We start from the raw sequence: 23430 nt of genomic DNA, 5'->3' as shown, positions 1-23430 counted from the left end.
ATATATATATATAATATGCAAATCAACCGGATGGCAGATCGACCGGTCACTATGACGCACACTGACCACCAGGGGGCAGACTCTCAATGCAGGAGCTGTTCCCTCCCCACAACTGGCAGGCCCGATGGGGAACGGGGAACCAGGATTGGTGGCAGCAGACACGGGCAGTGCCAGGCCAAGGCAGGTGCAAACAAGTGGGTCTCTGATCGCCCAGCCAGTCATCCCACACACAGAGGGCAACCAGCAGCAGGAGGTGGGGCCAGCGAGTGGGTGGAAACAGCCAACCTCTCAGTCTCTCCCCACAGCCAGCAGGCTCTAATCGCCTGATGGGGAATGGGGAACCGGGGATGGGTGGCGTGGGCAGCGGGAGCAGGCTGGCTGCTGGCAGCCAGGGAAGATCGGCCCTGATCGCAGGCCAGGCCTAGGGACCCTACCCATGCACAAATTTCATGCACCAGACCTCTGGAATACTATAATTGTCTTCATTTGTTCATTTATTCAATAAGGATAGATCAGTGACCTATGTATTATAGTGCTATGCTAAGGGAAGTGAGATCGATATATAAACAATTCATTTTATCAATGTAGCAAGTGCAGAATGACATGTAAGATGTGGGTATTTCACTTTTAACAGTAGACTCAGTTTCAGGTTATCTATCATATTTTCTAACACTTACATCAGTTAGTACAGACATGAAGTTAGGAGATTCATCTTCTCAGAACACCTGTTGGTCATGATAGATTCTTGGCCCCAAACTTCACCTACACATTTTTGAGATAAGAACTGAGTGTATATTACTTCTTTAACCATATTTTATAGTCATAGGAAGTAGATAGAAATATAAAGTATAATAAAGAATTCAAAAAATTTATTCTTTTTTTAGGTTCTTTTCCTGACAACATATGCTATTTTCTGGCTGTTCCGCTGAAATTTTATGTGAGTGCAAGTGATGTAAGAATCTAAGCTTGGAATTTAAATAATAAGATTATTTTTATCTTAGCTTGAGGTCTTTTTTTTCAAAAGCAAAGCCTAAGACCTTGGTAGAGTTCTTTTATTCAGGACATGGTCCCAGGAAGCAAGACTGAGGTAGCAAGGAGACTGAAACAGAGAAGGAACAAAAGCCAACACAAGTGTGTGTTACTGGGTATTTGCTATGAGCCACTGCTAACTGCTATTGGCTCAGGTTCATCCAAACCGCCTGAGCAGCCTACAGAACACCAGTCAACTATTCAGGTCTCAGTGGAGAGAAGGCTGGAACAGTCGTCTTTCTGTTCCCTGACCCATTGCGTGGCTCTAAGGCAATGACCTGTCAGGCTCTGTGGCATCTCAGTGCCCTGGGTAGAAAGCAGAAGAATATCCAAGTATGCCCTTCAAGCTGGACTTTGTCAGAACAAGGTGAGTTACACAAACCCATCCTCTGCCATTGCAACTACAATCAGAGGTGTGCCTCGGGGACGTGACACAAGGCACCAGAGGCATCTCCTTCATCTTTGCTGTTGGGAGATTAAATTGATGGGCAATTGGAGGAGTCTTCTCTGGTGAGACTTACTAGCCCAAGAAATAAAGACTTGCAGATACACTGTAGAAAAATGGGGCAGAGGCTGCCAGTTGCCTACATTAACACGATTCTCCCCTCTCTTTGCTGCTATAAAACCCCAATTTTGTTTGAAGTAGCAATGCATCCAGCTAAAAGACTACAGTCTGTATCCTTGCTTTCAGCTAGATGTGGCCACATGTTAATTTCTTGCCAAAATGTGAAAGCAGGGTATTGTATGGGCTTCTGGAAAGAGACTGGGAATTTACTTTTCCTGCCTTCCCCTTCCTGCTGCCTGTGAGGAAGACACATTCACTAAAGCTTGAGAAGCCATCTGGCCCACGATGAGGTGTTACGCTAAGAGTGTGGTGGGTGCAGCAAGATGTTGACTACTTCCCTGATGATGTGGAGTTCTCATACACACCCTGGACCACCAAATCTGAATGCCTTCTGTGGGAGAGAAAAATAATTTTTTAAGTCACCTGCCATTTTGTTTTTCTATTATATTCAACCAAAACTCATTCCAACTAATGTGTCAAGTCTAGAACCCACCTACTTCCAGGCAGTGAAGGTCATTGATTGACAATCCCTGCCCAGGCACACAGAGCTTGCAGTCAGCTTTCTTGTTTCTCATTCTTTTTAAATTTTTATTTATTAATTTTAGAGAAAGAGAGGAAGGGAAGGGTAAAGAAAGTGAGAGGGAAAGAGAGAGAAACATCAATTTGTTGTTCCACTTATTTATGCATTCATTAATTGCTTCTTGTATGTGCCCTGACCAGGAATAGATGCCAAAACCTTGGCCTATCATGATACAGTCTAACCAACTGAGCTACCTGGCCAGGGTTTGCCTCCTATTCTTAAACAGATTGCACAACACAAGGTCTCCATTTTTTTTGGGGGGGGGGGTGGGGAAGCTTCTAATGTGAAAAGCAGACACCAAAAAATTTTTTGGAATACAGATAATCCTGGGAGCAAAATAAAATGTCAAAATAAACTAAAATATGCTTAATATTCCCTTAAAATACGGCCTATTTTACATCCAAATAGACTAACAAAATGCAAAAAAAAAAAAAAAAAAAAAAAAAAAAAAAAAAGTAAAAAAATGATACTCAGAGAACTAGAAAGAGCTCTTGGAGACTAACAATATAGCTGAAGTGAGAAACTCAGTAAGTGAACTGGAAAATAAAGTTAATGGAAAATAGTAAAGGATATATTAGAAACACAGAGACTCAATCCAGAGATCCAACAAATATATATATTCCTGGGGAAAAAAAGATGAAAATGAATGGGAAGAAATTATCAAAGAAATAACAGGAAAGTTCCCTCCAATTGAAGTTTTCATAATGAAAGGACCCACTAACTCCCCAGCAATGTTAATGCAAAAAGACCCACATTAGGACACATCATTATGAAATTTCAGAATATCTAGGTAAAGAGATTTCTAAAAGTTTTCAGAAGAAAAAAAGAAAAATATCAAGAATCAGAATAAAAAAGACTACAACATTGGATTCTAGAAAACAATGGAACAGTACATTCAAAGTTCAAAGGGAAATTTATTTCAGCCTGAAATTCTCTATCCAGACACACTCTCAATCAAATGCAATTATGAAATAATAAAGATTCTAAACATTCATTTTCTCTATACCTTTCTTAGACCCTCCATCCCATCTACTATGGCTGTCAACACATGTATTTGCTCCAATAGGGCCATATTTCCTACAGCTCATTGTTACTGCAGTACCTGCTTCCTACAGCCTCCCTCCACTCATACACCTTCTCCCTTCCTCTGCGCAATCCAAATCCTACGCATTTTTCAAGACCAACTGCAAGCCCCACCAGCTTAAACACTCTCAGTCCCTTCTCAAAGTTTCAGGAATCTTCACTGTACATTTGCTACTTGCCTCCATTTTGTCTGGCCTTGGTCTCTGTATAAGTCTGAATTCTCCACCAAGATTGTGACTTAAAGTGACAGGCAAATAGTAGGTGCTTAATAAACATTTGATGTTTTCCCTAGTTAATTTTATCGATTTATTCCTAATTCAACTGTCTTTTATGATATCATGTTACCTAAGATATTTTAGAGTTTCAGTCAAAATAATCCTATATAATCTATACTAATAAAAGCCTAGGTGGCCCTTGCACCCTCACAACCTCGCGTGATGTCCTCACGTCATCACAAGATGGCCACCCCCACGTCGCCTCAAGATGGTCGGTATAGGAGGGCAGTTGTGAGTGATCAGGCAGGCAGGGGAGGGCAGTTGGGGGTGAACAGGCTGGCAGGGGAGGGGAGTTGGAGGCATACGGGCCTGCAGGGGAGGGCAGTTAGGGGCAATCGGGCTGGCAGGGGAGCAGTTAGGCATCAATTAGGCCAGCAGGAGAGTGGTTAGGAGACGATCAGGCTGGCAGGCAGGCAAGTGGTTAGGAGCCAGCAGTCCCGGATTGTGAGTTGGACATCCCCCAAGGGGTCCCAGATTGGAGAGGGTGCAGGCTGGGCTGAGGGACACCCCTCTCTAGTGCACACATTTCGTGCACCGGGCCTCTGATAAAGAGTTAATATGCAAATGGTTGTCACACCTTTGTGCCCTCGCACCCTCGCGCCCTCGTGCTGGGACTGGGGAACCTGAGGCCAAGCTGGGGGACCTGAGGCTTCACCCCCTGCCCAGGCGCCAGGGCCTGGGGACCTGAGGCTGCACCCCCACCCTTCGGGGCTTGACGGGGGTGGGGCCAGCTGGGTATGGGTCTCGTGCAATTTCAAGGCATGCGTGGGTTGGGGGGGACTTGACTCTGGGTCCTGCGGCGTGCCCCAGACTCTGACAGGAGGGAAATTTTCATATACATTTTACTAATTTTCTTTCATCTCTGACACTTCTTTTATAGAGAAAGGGCAAATAGCAATATTAAAATATTTCCTCTAATTAATTCCGTTTTAATGTGCATGAATTTCATGCACCAAGCCACTAGTTATTTTATAAACTCTCAAGAATTTATGAACAGGAAAACCTCCAAGTTGGCAAGGACAAAAGTAACTTGGAGCTGACTTCATATTATATTTAATTCAGTAATGAACAATGGCTTTGTTTACTAAACAATTGCAGATCTTGATTGCAAAATCAATTCAACCAACGGAAAAAAAAAAGCCTATCATGACACACTTCATGGCAAATGTCCTTTTTCTGTTATTAATTAAATGATGATACAAGCCAATCCATGCCACGTCTCACTATTATTTTCTAAATTCTGTGCAAACAGAACCAGGCTTCAACTGAAGAGACAGAGGAATGAAGAACCTTCTGCTTCTATTTGTGCTCTTTACAGCGTTTTCTTCTGCATTTTCTACAGAACAAAAGATGGAAGATGAAGAAAACATGCAACTGGCTCAGGTACTGGCTCAATAAATGTTATTAATGACTATCAATAAAAAATTCATTTTGTTGATTGTCCTGGGACTTAAAAAGACAGGAAATACCTACAAAAGAATCCTGAACTCTCTTGTGAGAAGGAGCTGCTTTTTATTTCCCTAGTTCCATGGACATCAAGGCTCTATGTGTGGGGGTGAAGAGTGAGGGTGTGGTGTTGGGGAGACGCAGGATTGCTACACCTTTGAGCAATGATAACAAGTGAAGAGCTGGTGAGCAGAGAAAGGGGACAGCCCTGCAGAAAATGGAGCTCCATATGAAAGTATTTTAAGACCAGCTAGGAGGTCTTATTTTTCTATGTATGAAAAATACACTGCTTTGGAGATTCCTTCTAAAAATCAGTCCAGCTGGTTTGCCATACTTGATTAAATCAATTAAATTTGCAAGATGAATAATCATCTATCTAGAATTTGTTTCAAGGAAACACTAAAATGAATGTCACAGTAAAAATGTGTAAGATATGTAACACATAGAAGCTTGATTCTCTTCTGTGGAGGTTTGGTAAAATGAATGTCACAGTAAAAATGTGTAAGATATGTAATCATGTAACACATAGAAGAAGCTTGATTCTCTTCTGTGGACGTTTGGAGTTTTATGGGTTGAGTGGTTTGGCCAATTCTGATGACACATGGCTTTACAGTTCTTGGAAATTGGAAAACAGGGTGACTATTTTCTTTCCTCTTTGTTTCCTTCTTGTTTCCCTTGCTCCTTCCTGTCCTCGTTGCTTATTTTCCTCCTCTTCCCCCACTGCCCAAAAGGATTTTGTTTTATCCCAAGATGGAAATTTGCTTTCCTGTAGTCTGTGCCTTCTTTTTGTCTTTTTGGCTCCTCTTTGTTTCCTTCTTGTTTCCCTTGCTCCTTCCTTGTCCTCGTTGCTTATTTTCCTCCTCCTCCCCCACTGCCCAAAAGGATTTCAGACAATTTTGTTTTATCCCGAGATGGAAATTTGCTTTCCTGTAGTCTGTGCCCTTTTTTGTCTTTTTGGTCAGGCATATCTCAACCAGTTCTACTCTCTTGAAATAGAAGGGAGCCATCTTGTTCAAAGCATGAACAGGAGTCTCATAGATGGCAAACTTCGGGAAATGCAAGCATTTTTTGGGCTGACAGTGACTGGAAAGCTGGACTCAAACACGCTGGAGATCATGAGGACACCCAGGTGTGGGGTTCCTGATGTGGGTCAGTATGGCTTCACTCTCCCTGGGTGGACGAAATACAACCTCACATACAGGTAATGCTTCTGTCAACTTATTTCCCTCCAGTCCCAAGGAACAGGAATATCATCTCCAAAGAACAAAAATAATAATAGTTTATTTTACCGCACACTTCCTATGTGCACGGCGCGTCCTAGATTTCATTGATTTACCCTCCCAACAAACTGTGATGTAAGCACCACTGTTTTTACCACCTTAAGTACAGGGAACATGAGACCAAAGGTTATTTCCCATTGTCAAGGTCACCTAGCTCTTACCAGCACACTGGCTCTGGCAGGTGTGCCCTAAAATTCTCTAGCCTCTGCCACCTCCATATAAGTTCAGGATCAGATGCACTGCCATTTGATTTAGATGTTTGGAGGTACGGATGACGTGTGCTCAGGAGAAAATGGGGAGACCTTAGAGATGAGTGTGAGGCTGTCAAGTCTCAGCTGGACCGCAGAGTGAAGTATGGAGTTTGCCTCCATGCACCTTAAAGACAGGGGCTGGTTACTGGCAGGAAGAGGATGAAGTGCTCCTATGAGCTGAGATATAGTCAGTGGCCTTGACCATCGCTCTAGACCCCTCCTGGCTGGCCCTAAAGAGTCTTTCTGATAGTTCTTCCTTCATCTTCTTGAGTCTTAGGGATTGAGTTAAAAATAGGGTTCGCAAAATAGGTAATCTAAACAAAAGGAAAATCTTTTGCTGAGTAACTAAGTGTTCATGACTCTCAACTGACACTCTCAACGTACAACCCATGCATGAGACTGATTTCCACAAGCCAATTGGGAACATCTCAATGCTTTTTAGAACATTTATAATACAGTCATACACACAGCAAACGCGTCCATGGGACGAATGCTTTCCCATTTAGAGTGTGATCTTAGGGAAGTCATTTAACCTCTTTGAGCCTTATATGTTAAAGTGTTATAATACTACCTGATTAATAAGGCAGATGAGAGAGAATTAAAAAAGTACTTTATTTAAATAGTAAAGTAGAATACACGTGTAAGTATAGCAGCATACCCAAAGTCACTGCAGCATCTGATTCATAAGATAGAAATTATTTTCTTTTGTAGTATGCATGCATACATGCATGTAAAACCACCAACTGACATCTTTATGTTAATTTTTAAGAATCGTGAATTACACTCCAGATATGGCACGAGCTGACGTGGATGAGGCGATCCAAAAAGGTTTAGAGGTGTGGGGCAAAGTCACTCCACTCACCTTCACCAAGATTTCCAAGGGGGTTGCGGATATAATGATTGCCTTTCGGAACCGAGGTAAGCTTTAATATCGTGAGGAAAACATGGCTATTTCATCTCAAGGCTTTGAAGAAACTGACCTTTCCCCCCTTTGAATTTTGTCTCAGTCCATGGTCAGTGTCCTCGTTATTTTGATGGCCCCTTGGGACTCCTTGCCCATGCCTTTCCTCCTGGTCTAGGTCTGGGTGGAGACACTCACTTTGATGAGGCTGAAAATTGGACCAAGGATGGAGAAGGTAAGCCTAATTTTATTTATGAACAAAATTTTATTATTCTAGAGAATTCCTGAAAATAGTTTTGCAAGTAGTAGCTTTTTAATGGTCCGATTTTCTCACAAGTTTCCATATTTTCAGATGACTGATGAAAGCATTCAATATCTATTCAGACAATTGTGCTTGTATAATCAGAGCCTCAGCCACACAACACCTCATAAAGTTGCTAATCCTATTATAATCATAACATTCTCCACTTACTCATATTCATTTATACACCCACAATGCCTGCGGGTTCGTTCTGTGCCTGGAATTATGCAAGGTGTTGTGGGAACGACAGGATTGTACTAGAAAAATTCCAGGCCTTCGGAGGTTCATGATCTGGCGGTATATAAGTTCTAGGCATATATACCAGCATACATCATCTGTGGGTGAGGATTTTAAAAAGCCTCTACAGACGTGGTAATTTTTAGTTAGTGATTGAAGGATGGTGTGTGTGAACTCGTGGCTCGTAGAAGGTCTGTTTACAAGCATGAACTTCCTCTTCAAACTCTTACCCATCTGCTAACGAATTAGACGCTAATCTTTACATTTGATCCATTCCTTCAGAACAAGCATTTGATTTTATTTCTCTTAAAGGGCCTCCCTGGCACTAAAATAAGGGATATTTTATTACTTTTTAAATTAAAAAAACAAAACTTTACTACACGAAAAGCATGTGCATCAAACAAAGGAGCTCAGGAGACTTTCCCCACTCTTTTCTTTTTTTTTTTGTCACTGACAGCAGTTACCTTGGAGCTGGTATCTGGTGTCTAGGGTCCCAGGAAAGCAGAGGCTGTGGCTCTGCTGATGGGCGGTATACATGCCACAGTTCAGTTCTGACCAAGTAACTCCAGATAGTTTGTATGTCAGTTTTATACTTTCTGCAAAACTGAAAGCCAGTGACTCAGTATGGTTTATGGCCACTCACTGAAATGCAGTTATTCTTCCAAGTGCTAGTGAACAAGCGGGGTAAAAAAGTCAGTGCATGGCTGGACTTCAGGCACCGGGGCAAGTCTAGAGTCGGTTGCTTCCATTGCCACAAAGGTTAGCATCACAGACAAGTGGGTGAAGGAAGTAGGGTTGAATGGGTCATGTTGGTTATGTATCTTCTGCTGAGACATTGTCCCAATATTTCTTTAGATTTGCCCTAAAGGCAGTGTGAATATGTTCAATAGGTAATATCCTAGTATTTGCCAAAATCAGCATGACTCCCAGGATTTACTTTCATATCTAGAGGCAGAGATTAGTCAAAGATTTCACCATCCTTTCATCCCTATTAAGTCCAATATTTAGTAGTAATTACTATGACCCACACTGCTATAAACCTTCTGCCAAGAGGGGTGGATTATTAAAACATCCAAAGAGTTCTGGGCCCCACATTGGCAAAACTTGCTTGAGCAAGTCAGGGAATAAATAGAGCCCTCCACCAAGTTCTGGATGCAGAATCAAGCAACAGTACCCAAATAAATGGGTTGCTTCTTAACTACTTTATTATATTCTTCAAGGTATAGATTGTAAGTCCCAAGGAATCCAATTGCATGTCTTGTAACTCACTGACATAAAAGGGAAAATATCTTCCCATTCTCTAATAAAAACAACAAAACCCTCATGCAAATGTAATCTCCAATCACATTGTGATTTTTAAATAAAAAATTTGGCAATAATATATGCTATATGATTACCTGCTTGATTGAAACATGTAGGGTCTGTGTGGGAAAGGTGCTAAAGTCTTAGTATAACTTGCGTAAGAGCAATAGACAATAGTCATCTGCTAATCCCACTGCTTCGTGTAGGAAGAACAAGTCACTACATGGTAATAGCAGAGGGACAAACCCATAGCTCATAGAGAGATTTTCCCTAGAATCTCCTAAAGCCAGGCCTGATGTGAATGTGTATGTGCTACACAGAGACGTGCACTGAACACCTGAACAGGCTCTTTAGATGCTACTGGTGCACAGTGTTGTGATGTGGAAAGAGCGATGGTCTGTGGTTTGGCAGCCCATGGTCTCTTTTAGGGCTACCCATTTACTCACTACCAGAGGGACCCTGGGCATCTTGGTTAATTTTCTTGTGCTCTGTTTATTTATCTGTAAAATAAGGCTGATAATGCCATTCTTGCAGGAAGATGACACAAGTACCTGCGATCCAACACCCTGCAAAGCACTTGCCCATTGTGAACATTCAAAAGGTGTTTGACATTGATGATTATTAGTATTGATGGTAATGATGATTTATTTCCAGGCACAGGAAAAAAAATATTCACAAAGGTACCAATGTATATTGCAAATTTTATGTAGTCACATCTCCAAGAAGACTGAGATGTTATCTTTTTCCTACCGTATCATACGTCCTGTAACATTTTCAGCACATGATAGATGCTCCACAAATATTTGATAAAGGAAGTCATTCAACATCCTCTCTGGCCCAGGCTCTGTGATAGAAATGGGGTATGCAATAGTGGATAAGACACAGACCCTGACCTCCAGGGTTTACAAGCTAGGGAGCACACACTATCAAATGGCAATTCAAATCAGTATGATCAACATTCAGATAAAGGAAACTATGGGAATGTAATAGAAGCACATCAAAGAAATTCACCCAAATACAGATAAAGAAGTCAGGGGAGGAAGTGATGTCCAGTCAGAGACCTGAAGGCCAAGCAGGAACTCTGAAGGCAAAGTGTAATAAAGAGCGCTCTGGACAGAGTAATCCAACCAACTGAAGTGTTAGAATTGCAGTGGAAGAGAAGGCTAAAATGGTGAATAGGATTCAGATTATAGAGGGTCATGAAAGCCAGGATAAAGGTTTGGACCTCATTTAGATGACCTGTGTTTTAATTATTTTTTCAGTTGTTTGTCCCATCCCTTGTCCAGAAGCAAACCCTGTGATATCACCAGCCAGACAAGGGGCAGCAACAACATCAAGAGCAGAAAAGCATGAAATACCATGTCATAATCCTTTTGCCATTTCATGTCCATTTTGTGCAAATATCATGGGACAAGACTCCATCATGAAAGGCTCAGCCTTTTCCTTAAGACCCATAGGCTTAGTTCTAAGTCCAGGGGCAGACTCTAATATTTATAACCCTAAGGACTAGTGACAGAGAAGTAAAAAGGCAATTCCACCATGCATAGTAAGATTTCCGGTATGGAGAAGTACAGAGTAATATGGTCTTATATAAGAGGTGTAGGTAACGATTCTATAAATACCTGCATAGCCAGCAACCATTGTTAAGCATTCACTATTGATAAGTTTTGCAGTCACCAGGAATAAAAGATGGTTAAGACATAGTCACTTGACTGAAAGATTCACAGCTTGGTGAAAGAAATAGACAATTGCTGTCCCTTAATGCACTCTGCCAGAATTAGGCACTGAGTCTATGGAAGCTCAGAGAGGTACATTTAACTCAACCTGGGTAGGAGCTGAGGGGATAAGGGAAGTCTCATGAAGGACATAATTCCAGAGAAATAAGTAGGATAGCTAGGTAACAAGGGGGTAGGAAAGGTAATATTCTGGGCAGAAGAAATGAGATATTAAGACATTGAGATTAGAAAGAACGTAGCATAGATGAGAACTGCAAATGATTGAACATGGCTAGCTCATGGAATATGAAAATAAAATATGAGCCTGGAGAAAATGCAGGGACTAGACCTTACTAGTGAAAGGCTATATGTGAAGGTATTTGGACTTCACCCTACAGCCAATGGAGAACCTCTGAAGAATATGAGTAGAAGAAACAGCACATATAGCATAGCCTAGCAACAACCAAAGCTGGCAACTTCAATCTTTTTTAATACTATCCATTTCTGAGACACTTGATTTCTGCCATTTGCTTACTTTGGGTTACATTTCTCCATGATATGACTAATACCACTGATTAATATTGAAATATTTCCCATATAAATGATGATGCATATGTTACAAGAATTAACCGCTGTAGGGCAAACCTTTAGTTACTTCCTAGTCTCAGGTGTAACCATTCTCCTGTTGAGTGACTCATGTACTCCTGTTTTCCCTGTTTTTGTTAAGGATTCAACTTATTTCTTGTGGCTGCTCATGAATTTGGCCACTCACTGGGGCTCTCTCACTCCAATGATCAAACAGCTTTGATGTTCCCAAATTATGTCTCCCTGGATCCTAGCAAATACCCACTTTCTCAGGATGATATCAACGGAATCCAATCCATCTACGGTGAGCAACACCATAAATCTGAGTATAATGTGAACTAAATAGGAAGGTTTCTAGAAGGAAGTTGAGAAAATCACTTCTTGAAATACTATCATGAAGAAAATATTCAGTTGGGTAAGATCCTCCTGCAGGTATTTCCACATGCCCTCTTAATTCTGGTATTTCTTTTCTCATCAAAGGGGGTCTACCTACGGCACCTGCTAAGCCAAAGAGACCCACTATACCCCATGCCTGCGACCCTGATTTGACTTTTGATGCTATCACCACTTTCCGCAGAGAAGTAATGTTCTTTAAAGGCAGGTAAACCCATTCCCTTAAATACCTTAACTTTCTACAAAGATTTTTCTGTTCAAGAGATTTGGGGATAAAGAGGGAGTCGTGAGCATAGCAAGAATGTGTGCCTTTTACTTTTCATTTTATAATTGCCCATACTGTTTGAATGTTTTTTTGTGTGCATATATCTCTTACTTGTTTGATAAATTGATTTTTAAGGTCTTTAAGCAAATTTTTAAATTTCCACTGAAAGTCAGCCTTCAATGATGTTTTAGCTAAAATAACACACTAATCTCGCGGCTTGTTGGAGATGACTTATAGCATTTCAGGATCCAATTGTTAAATTTTCAGGAATTTTGTAAACCAGTTCACATCCCTTTGGTAGCTTGAAACTGGCCATGGTTAGAGTATTTACACCCTGCAAATCAGAAAGTGATAAAAATTAGATCTTTTTTCTACCTGGAGAGCCCAATGTTAAACTCATATCAGCAGGCCATTTCTTAATGTTACAACAACAAAGTGTTAACTGTAGTAGGAAATCTCTGTGTATAATTTATTGGGCATAAATTGCTGCATGATGTGCCAGTTATATACACCAGGTCTATTTTTAGAACAAAGTATAAGGATATACACCGTCTAACAAGACATGGGACAAAAGGAAAGAATATTTGAAGCCATATTCTTTCCACCCATGACTATACAGCGCTGTAATGACATGCTCCTGAAGCAGAGGCGAGAGACCACGTGGCAGGGGAGGGTTGCCAGCATGGGGAAGGGAAATAGAATATAAGGACTTTTCAAGTCTCATTCAGAGAATCAGAACTTTCCAGAAAGGAAAATCTGTGGAAATATTTTGTAATGCCCACAATAATGTTCCTTCGTTCTAGGAAACATCGGCACCAAAAAGTTCTCAGAGTGCTTGGTGTTGGCTTAGAATGTTGAGTATTTCAGTTTTGGCAAAAATGGGGCCAGTGAGCACTCCAATTTGGGTAGTAGATGAATTAAATTCCCCAAAACATTGAGTACTATTTATGAGGATTCCATGGATAGTTTGCTACTCTACGTACCCAAGAGAATGGGCACGAAGGTATGTCCTGACCTTGGTAGTTCAAAGAGTAGAATTGAACTCACAGCCACCTAACTTCACTTAGGGAAATTGTATTGAAGCTCTAAATTATTTGAGGAAAATACCAACCAATTAGATAAAAGCCAAGCCTCAGTTTAAAATATTCTCATGGACCCAGACATACATAGGCTGTATGTAGAAAGTGTTTTTTGTTTAACACAGGTACCTATGGAGGATCTATTGTGATATCACCGATGTTGAATTTGAATTAATCTCATCACTTTGGCCATCTCTGCCAGCTGATATTCAAGCTGCATATGAGAACCCTAAAGATAAGATTCTGGTTTTTAAAGGTAACTTTTCCCATCATGATTCCCTTTCCCCTATGAATGCCTGTACTTAGGTTTCTGTCGTAAAGAATAACTATACAGCCCTAACCGGTTTGGCTCAGTGGATAGAGCATTGGCCTGCGGACTCAAGGATACCAGGTTCAATTCTGGTCAGGGGCATTTACCTTGGTTGAGGGCACATCCCCAGTAGGGAGTGTGCAGGAGACATCTGATCAATGTTTCTAACTCTCTATTCCTCCCCCTTCCTCTCTGTAAAAAAGTAGAATTGAACTCACAGCCACCTAACTTCACTTAGGGAAATTGTATTGAAGCTCTAAATTATTTGAGGAAAATACCAACCAATTAGATAAAAGCCAAGCCTCAGTTTAAAATATTCTCATGGACCCAGACATACATAGGCTGTATGTAGAAAGTGTTTTTTGTTTAACACAGGTACCTATGGAGGATCTATTGTGATATCACCGATGTTGAATTTGAATTAATCTCATCACTTTGGCCATCTCTGCCAGCTGATATTCAAGCTGCATATGAGAACCCTAAAGATAAGATTCTGGTTTTTAAAGGTAACTTTTCCCACCATCATTCCCTTCCCCCCATGAATGCCTGTACTTAGGTTTCTGTCATAAAGAATCCAGGGATTCTCCATGGCTGGGAAGATAAACACTACCCAGTTGCACAGGAGATTAAAAAAATGGTATCAACAGTCTCTTTTTCTGTCAAATAAAAGTAATCCATGTCTTTTCTATATTCCCTTTTTACTAAGATTGCCAAATTTGGCAAATAAATCAGAGGATGCTTTAAATTTCAGATAAAAACAAATAATTTTAGTATAAGTATGTATTGCAATATTTTGGATATACTTATACCAAAAAAAAATAGTCATTGTTTGTTTGATATATTTAGCTGGTATCTTATATTTAATCAACAACCTTATTTTTTCTAAGGACTTGTTCAAATTACTTGCCAATGAGAACCCTTGAGTGCTGAAATTTAGGAGAATGTGTCCAAACACACTTGATTGTTTTGTCAGAGTTAGAAAAGCAACCAATACGGTGAAACCAATTGACATGGGTAGGCACACTCTTAACTATAGGTATATGTTATTTGTGTAATATTAATGATACAAGTAGCTAAAGAAAGTGGTAAGAATAAATGGAGACATAAGATTACTAAATCTCTAAGCATTAAAACTTATTTTTTTTCAAACATCTTAAGACATCTATTTCTCATTCTAGAAAATAGATCATAAGAGAATCACTTTCTCTCTTTCTAGATGACAGTTTCTGGGTGATCAGAGGATATGCTGTTTTACCAGATTATCCCAAATCCATCTATACACTTGGCTTTCCAAGATATGTAAAGAAAATTGATGCAGCTTTCTGTGACCACAGCACAAGAAAAACCTACTTCTTTGTGGGCATTTGGTGCTGGAGGTAAGTTTATTCTGGAGAAAAAAATTCACATAACATCACTTTAGCACAGGCAAAAATAAAACTAACCTATAGTCTTCTTAAAGTGAATTATGTTGGAGGCAATTTCAGGTGGATAATATTTATCAAAAAAAAAAAATGTGTTAGTGAGTCTAAAGATCTTTCTCCCACTTAAAAAAAATAAAGATAATATAAAATAATAAAGCTGGTAATGTCAACCAACTTGCTGGTGGCACAAAAATATTTAATCAGCCCTGACCAGTTTGGCTCAGTGGATAGAGCGTCGGCCTGTGGACAGAAGGGTCCCAGGTTCGATTCCGGTCAAGGGCATGTACCATGGTTGCGGGCACATACCCAGTGGGGAGTGTGCAGGAGGCAGCTGATCAATGTTTCTAACTCTCTATCCCTCTCCCTTCTCTCTGTAAAAAAATCAATAAAAATATATTTTAAAAAATATATATTTAATCAAATCTATGAGAGCCCCAAGCTGAACCCTTAACTTTAACATTTCCTGGGAATAGCATCAGTCTGACAAATGATGTGGCTTTCTCCCCCTCATCAATTTTTGTTTTCAAGACACTGTAAACCAGGGGTCCTCAAACTACGGCCCGCAGGCCACATGCAAATACAAATATTGTATTTGTTCCCGTTTTGTTTTTTTACTTCAAAATAAGATATGTGCAGTGTGCACAGGAATTTGTTCATAGTTTTTTTTTAAACTATAGTCTGGCCCTCCAACGGTCTGAGGGACAGTGAACTGGCCCCCTGTTTAAAAAGTTTGAGGACCCCTGCTGTAAACAATTCAACCAAACATATTATTTGCCTTATTTTGTTGTTGTTAGTCCTCACCCAAGGATATTTTTTTCTTTTTTCTTTTTTTTAATATATTTTATTGAATTTTTACAAAGAGGAAGGGAGAGGGGGAGAGAGTTAGAAACATCGATGAGAGAAAAACATTGATCAGCTGCCGCCTGCACACTCCCTACTGGGGATGTGCCTGCAACCAAGGTACATGCCCTTGATCAGAATTGAACCTGGGACCCTTCAGTCCACAGGCCGACGCTCTATCCACTGAGCCAAACCGGTCAGGGCGAGGATATTTTTTTTCCATTGAGTTTTAGAGACAGTGGAAGGGAGAGAGGGAGGGAGGGAGAAAGAGAGAGAGAAACATCAATGTGAGAGAGACACATCAATTGGTTGCCACCCACACATGCCCCAACTGGGGCCAGGGATCAAACCTGCAGCCCAGGTACATGCGCTTGACCAGGAATCAAACCCTCAACTGACGCTGTAACCACTTAGCACCACAGCCAGGGCCTTTGGCATATTTTTTAATATTGATCCAATTAGTTTTCCTCTACTAGGCCTCTTCTTCTCCACATCTTTGCTTGACTTCAAGTTGGGCAGTAGATGAATTAAGCTCCCCAAACTAAGAATCCAAAAAAACTTTTCATATCCATGTATCCAGGTATGATGAAGTGACCCAAACCATGGACCGAGGGTACCCACGGAGGGTGGTAAAATCCTTCCCAGGAATTGGTCTCCGGGTGGATGCTGCTTTCCAGCATAAAGGTAAGCATCAAGGCCTAATCTCTTAGGACAATTGGAAGGCTTTATTGACTGTAAAAGAAGACAGAAAAGACTTCAAGGTTTCAATTTTAACATAATTTTACTACTCTCGAGTACATGTGGTAATAAACTTTAACCCTGTGGGCAACATCACAAACTGAATCAGTAAATCCTGAATTATATTCTCTGCTGTACCATTTCGAATCAATGTGAATAGTACCAAAATTAGTTTTATTTATCGTTGCTCCAAGATACCCCCTAGCAGACACTCCCTGAAGAGTTTTAAGCATAAAAAATAACTAAGCACATAAACTGAACAGTGATTCTCGGACTATACTGTACATAGTTTAATATGCACAGCTCAGGTGTGTGAAACTACAAATTCTCCAGAGTTTTGAGGCCGTGATATTGTGGCAGATATCCAGGAATTTACAGTCTTCAAAGAACCTCGGGCAATTTAATGTACCAGTCCAGCTACTAGTGTTTCAAAGACAATGACCCAGACCATGGAGTAAACAGGAGTCCAAAAATGTTTTTGAGTGACACAATCTTTATTCCAGCGACATCCAACACAGAATCACAACACCTAAAATAGATAAAGTAAAACAACTCTACGAAAATGAGGAAATGGGACCAAAGTCCATACCCACAGGGGCCTTCTTCTCCCCCTCACACTCTTTAGACACATACTTTGCAAACCTTTGCATAAACCAAAAGTCTGGCTAGAAAGGTAGTAACTCCCTTGAAATTCATGTTTCACACCTTAACTTCTTCCTCAGGGAAATAAAAATAATAATATTTCTCATGTGATACTAAGAAAGTAAAATGTATCTATATAATTACACGAGTTTGTTTTCTCTGCATGATGTGCAATTATTTTATTCTGCATTCATAAAATTAAGAAGTATGGAACCATTGTCTAGTTTTGCAATATAACTAATCATGATTCCCTCTCTCTAGGATTCTTCTATTTCTTCCGTAGATCAAAGCAATTTGAATATGATCCTAAAGCAAAGAACATTACCCGAGTGCTGAAACCCAATACTTGGTTTCGATGTAAAGAACCACTAAACTCATCATCTGATTTTAATACCAGCGAGGAAAAAGTACATTCAGGAGGAGTGGAGATATTTTATCAGAAGAATTTAAACTTGCTTATTTTCAGTATTGCTCATGTGCTGAAAGAAATCTACAGTTATTAAAAAAATTCACAGGCCTAAAATAAATCTCAAGAGGTCTTTTAATCTGAATTCTGCTTCAAAGTAAAATAAAACTATTCTTTAACATCAAGTTGCCAGTCCTAGTTCTAAATATCTATTGGATAAAGATGCAACAGCCATTTTGTGATTCTTTTTACAGAAAGTTATTATGTATAAATAAAATTTTCTCTGTGCTTTAAGCCCATTTTATACTTTGTGGACTTGGAGAAATAAACTAAATACTGGAGACATTTATTAAACAAATCTTTAGTATTCTGTTTTGTCTGGACCTTTGGAGCTGAAGAGGCCTACTAAACTTCATCCCTTGTCCCTATCCACATTCTGAACCCACTTAGAAATACCGTACATTTGGGAGAGCAAAATACCACCTTTATTAGTTATGAAGCTTATATTGGAGAATGGGTCTGTGGTCAAATTCTTAACATCTAATTCTAGAATGAGGCATACTTACCCACAAGTCGTAGGAAGAACTGGGAAGCACTAGGCCTCCCTAAGAATGTGAGGTCCCTATAGGCTGTGTGGAGCCCAAAGAGAAAGAAACAAGGATGGAGCTCATGAGCCCAGTTTCTATTTATTCACCAAATAAACTGTTCCACCTCTCAAAGCACGGGGAGCCCAGAGAGATGCAGAATCATTACACTAGAGGTGAGCCCCCAGCAATTAAGAAACTAACAGGAGTAGGAAAGTAGTGCTCCCTCCAACCCCCTGAAGCATAGACCAATGCATTGAACCATTCCTTCGAGAATTTGAATTCAAGATTTTTGCACACTTTTTTAATATAAAAAAAATGTAGAGCATTTCTCCCTGTGTTTGAGGTATACTAGTATGGGTCACCTAAACCTAAACCTATATGTGGGAAGTTCCTGCCCTCTTTGTTACACACCAGGTATTTGTTGAGTTTCTAAATTCTTATGGTTAGGTTTTACCTTTAAACTCTTAAAGCTAAATGCTTAGCAAAGCTCTTCGTACATTTTCTGACCCAGAAGATGGGAGGTTGTCAGTTGAACCTGATTCTGATAAGGTAATAGACTAAGCAGGTGTCAATGGATAAAAAAAATCTCAGAATTCCTACAGCTTTTTCCCCAACTCACAAATTTTCCCTTGAGTTCAGTGTTCCTAAATCCCTAAAAGAAAAGGGCAAAGAAGAGAGTTACTGCATGTTTGAAACAAAAAGTAAATGTTAGGAACTACAGCTTAAAGCCTAGCAGGCAGTAAATAGTAGGCTAGTCTTTGAAAAAAAAATAGTGCTAGAATAATCAAATATTCATACACATAAAAAGAACCTCAACCTTCCTTTACACTGTTCACAAAAAATTAACTAAAAATGGGCCACATACCTCTAAATAGAAAAATAAAAAATATAAAACTTCTAGAAAAAATATTTTTTTAAAGAATTTGTGACCCTTGGATTAAGCAAAGATTTTTAGATACAACAAACAAAGCCATGAGCCATAAAAGAAAATATTAACAAATTAAACTTCATCAACACTTAAAACACTTGCTCTTAAGAAATATGTTAAAAGAATAAAACAAGCCACACACTTAATGAAAATATTGTAGATACATATGCACTTATAATACAAAAATAAGAAAAGCAGCTCAACTTTTATTTTTTAAATATGTTTATTGATTTTTAGATAGAGAGGAAGAGAGATGAAGAGAGAAATAGAAACATCGATGAGAGAGAAACATCAATCAGCTGCCTATTGCACACCTCCTACTAGGGATTGAGCCTGCAACCTGGGCATGTGCCCTGCCTGAGAATAGAACCAGTGACCTCTTGGTACATAGGATGACACTCAATCCAGTGAGCCACACCAGCCAGGTTCAGCTTTTTTAAATAACCAGAATATTTGCTATGTGAGTGACAAATAAGCACACGAAAAGATGTTCAACATTTTTATCACTAGGAAAATGCTAATAAAAACCACAATGAGATACCACTACATATCCACCAGATGGTTAAAATTAAAAAGACTAAAAACACCAAGTGTTGACAAGATGTAGAGTAATTGGAACCCTCTTAGAGTGCTGGTGAGAATGATATAGTCACTTTGGAAAACAGTTTGGCCATTTCTTATAAAGTTAAATATTTATCAACCCTGTAACCCAATGACCTCACTCCTAAATATTTATCTAAGAGAAATGAAAACATGCTCACATAAGTTGTTGTCATACACATTCATGATAGCGTTATTTATGATAGATAAAGCCTGGAAACAACCCAAATATCTATCAGTTGGTAAATGGATAAACAAACTGTGGTACATCCAAGGAGTGAAAAACTACTCAATAATGAAAAGCAAGAAATGATTGATACATGCAACCATATTAATAAATCTCAAAAGCATTATGGTAAATAAAAGAAGCCAGAAACAAACGACAATATATCAGATTATTTCATTTACATGAAAAATTAGAAAAGGCAAAACTATAATAATAGAAAGCAGATCACTAGTTGCCAGGGGCCAGAGGTGAAGGAAGGGATTGAATATAAAGGAACATGAGTGAGCCCCAGCCAGTTTGGCTCAGAGGATAGAGCGTCGGCCTGTGGATTGAAGAGTCCCAGGTTCGATTCCAGTCATATGCCCAGGTTGTGGGCTCCATCCCCAGTAGGGGGTATGCAGGAGGCAGGCGAGCAATGATTCTCTCTCATCATTGATGTTTCTATCTCTCCCTCTCCCTTCCTCTCTGAAATCAATTTTAAAAAAGGAAAATGAGTGATTAAAATATTCTATATCATGATTATGATGGTGGTGACTGCTGAGTATACTCTTTTAAAGCTGTACACATAAAATTAATCAATTTTATTATATGTTATTCTACTTCAATAGTGTTCATTTTAAAAAGTAGTGAGGTTTAAGACTTAACATGTACTAGTTTGTTTCCTTGTATCTATTCTCAGTTCCATGGCATGAATACCTGTAAATGCAATAATTTGGAGAGCATCTGAAATTGCACTCAGACTTGCTTATGGGCAATTACTTTCTCCTTTATTTTCCAGAAGAAAAAAAAAAGATCTATAGAAGAGGGAAAGATGCAACTATAAAAATAATCCTATTTTAAACCCAGTGGAGTATCTTAAAACAATTTTCTACAGCATATATGTTGAATATTAGAGCTAAGTTAAAGTTTGATAAGTATAATGCAGAGGCCAGGTAATATCACTCATCTTTTGAGTTTAAATAACCTTGACTTCCAAAATCCTATAGGGACCCTAAAGCCCATTAACAAGTAACTAGGCACGGGGGTGGTATTCTCCTCCTTCCTCCTCCTCCTCCTCCTCCTCCTCCTCCTTCTCTCACCCCAGGATATTTTCCCCACTGATTTTTAGAAAAAGTAGAAGGGGGGGGGGAGAGAAACATGGACATGACAGAAACACATTGATTGGTTGCCTCCCACACTGGGCTGTGGATTGAACCTGCAACCGAGATACATGCCCTTGACTGGGAATCAAACCATGACCCTTCAGTCCACAGGCCAGTGCTCTGATCACTGAGCAAAACTGGCCAGAGCAATATTCTTAATGTCCTTTTACCAACCCACCTCCCAAGTCAACTCCCCAGTCACTCCCCAGACTCCAGCCTCCTGCTCCTCTGTCCAAATCCCTCCCTGCCTTGCCCTCTATGAGGAACGCAATTTCTTATTTATGTGGTTATTTTTAAAATATATATATAGTAGTTAAGCAGTAACTTTGCTTTAATGTCTCTCAAATATGTCATCATGGCCTCCTCTTTCTTAGAAAAGCAGCTTAAGAAGGTATTTTTTCTCCTAGAGAACAGAACCAAAATACACTTGCACCTTGCTTCAGAAAGAAGACATTTCATTCCCTGAGCCAGCTTGGAGGCTGGGTAAGAACATGGGTTCTGGAGCCACACTGCTCAGGCTCGTGGCCCAGTTCCTCCACGGACTAGCTGTGGAACCCTGGGCGACTTCTGACCGCCCTGTGCCTGGGAGTCTCCATATGTGAAATGAAGACAGTAAGAGATCCAGGCTCCTAGAGTTCTTTTTTTTTTAAATATATTTCTTTATTGATTTCAGAGAGGAAGGGAGAAGGAGAGAGATAGAAACATCAATGATGAGAGAGAATCATTGATTGGCTGCCTCCTGTACACCCCACACTGGGGCTGGAGCCCGCAACTCAGGCATGTGCCCTTGGCTGGAATCGAACCTGGGACCCTTCAGTCCACAGGCCGATGCTCTATCCACTGAGCCAAGCCGGCTGGGCCTAGCGTTCTTCTTAAGCTGAACAACTGGCCACGTACAGCACATAAGCTTAGTGCTTGAGGCGTAGTAAGCTGCTCTCCATAAACGTAAGCCATCATTATTGTAATTAGGTAAGTTACGCAATTTATCCAAAAGTACAAACAACTGGAAAAATTAGAAGCTGATCTCAGGGTTTCTCAAAACTGGAATAATTGATGAACCAGTTCTTCCCCTGCTGTACCGTATATACGTACCGGGAACAAATTAACCAGAATGACAAAGTGTTCCAGTTTGCTGTGTCCTTCCTGGTTTTCTTAAGGGCCTGTGATTGAGTCTTGAAAGAAAGAAACAGCCTTTGAAACAAGCATGAACAAGACTGTTAACAATCGTTACTCATTTTGGAGATGTGAGCAGCTGAGATGAAACAAATGAATTCACACAGAGAGAATGTGTTTGAATGTCTTCTTGCCTAGAGACAAAGAGAAACTCATCATAACCTTTCTATTGTTCATCATGGGTGGACTTTCCTCAGACTCTAACCTGAATGAATCATTTGAGTCAGAGGAAATGGCATGGTTTTGTTTTTTGTTTTTGTCTGGAAGTTATTTTAAACACATGACATATCTTTAGCCCCAAATTCAGTCCCTTGTTTATCTTCAGGTATAGATAATCTTAAAAACGAAGATCAGTAGCTAAAAAATGTTTTTAACATACTAAATTGGTCATGAAATCATAAATGTTATATAGTTTCATGCAGTACTTATTGATTAATTAACCTGTTAAGTCAGGTTTGGCTTTAATTTTGAAATTTAATAAACTAGTGATTTTTAGTCCATTTTTTCAGAAGTATAGTGCTTAATTGTATTAGTAATAAATAGTACAAGCATTTAATTCCAAGGTTGTTTTATTTTTTGACAAACTGAGTTCAGAGTTTTAGGTTTCCTGGACTATTTTAAAACTTAGAAGCTATAGAAGCAAAAAAAAAAATCAAATAGGGAGCATTTTAACTACACAAATTCATGAAAATGAAACAAATTAAATGAGTTTAAAAAGCCTTCCAGAAGTATGATTCTAGGGATTTGAAGAAAGGAATCATATTTGAAAATGCGTCATAAATTACAAGGCTCTTCGATTACATGAGCTTTTTCTCAGGAGTCCTGTGTTAGAAAATCTATTGAGCTAGATTTCAACTAAGATGTCACCTTGTTATTTTTCACATTGTACTTACCTTGGTATTGTAATGACTAATCAGTCTCATAGATTCAATATATGTTTGTTTAATACCTGCTTTAAGTCAGATGCACTGTCTGTTGAGGCATAGTCTTTCAATCAGAGAATATTTATTGAGGCACCATTCTAGGAGCCAGGGCTATCATAGTGAACAGAACAGCAAAGCCCCTGCCTTCATGAACCCTATATTCCAGTCCAAGCAGAGAACTCACAAATAGATTTTAAAAAAATGGTG

The 23430-nt window shown here is 39.6% G+C and overlaps 1 protein-coding gene across 1 annotated transcript; it reads left to right on the top strand.

The window, feature by feature from the left end:
- The first annotated feature begins 4790 nt into the window (after window positions 1-4790).
- MMP27 (matrix metallopeptidase 27) lies at window positions 4791-17825 on the top strand. Its single transcript, XM_005872217.2, has 10 exons — window positions 4791-4915; window positions 5941-6179; window positions 7279-7427; window positions 7517-7645; window positions 11693-11854; window positions 12031-12151; window positions 13413-13543; window positions 14814-14973; window positions 16439-16542; window positions 17500-17825. The coding sequence occupies exons 1-10, from the start codon at window positions 4814-4816 to the stop codon at window positions 17739-17741; spliced, it is 1539 nt and encodes a 512-aa protein (XP_005872279.1). The 5' UTR covers window positions 4791-4813; the 3' UTR covers window positions 17742-17825.
- The last annotated feature ends 5605 nt before the right edge of the window (window positions 17826-23430 follow it).

Source organism: Myotis brandtii, unplaced genomic scaffold, assembly GCF_000412655.1.
Source record: "Myotis brandtii unplaced genomic scaffold, ASM41265v1 scaffold37, whole genome shotgun sequence".
NCBI lineage: Eukaryota > Metazoa > Chordata > Mammalia > Chiroptera > Vespertilionidae > Myotis > Myotis brandtii.
Note: the sequence above shows the minus strand (reverse complement) of the source record. Positions and strands in the feature narration are given on the sequence as shown.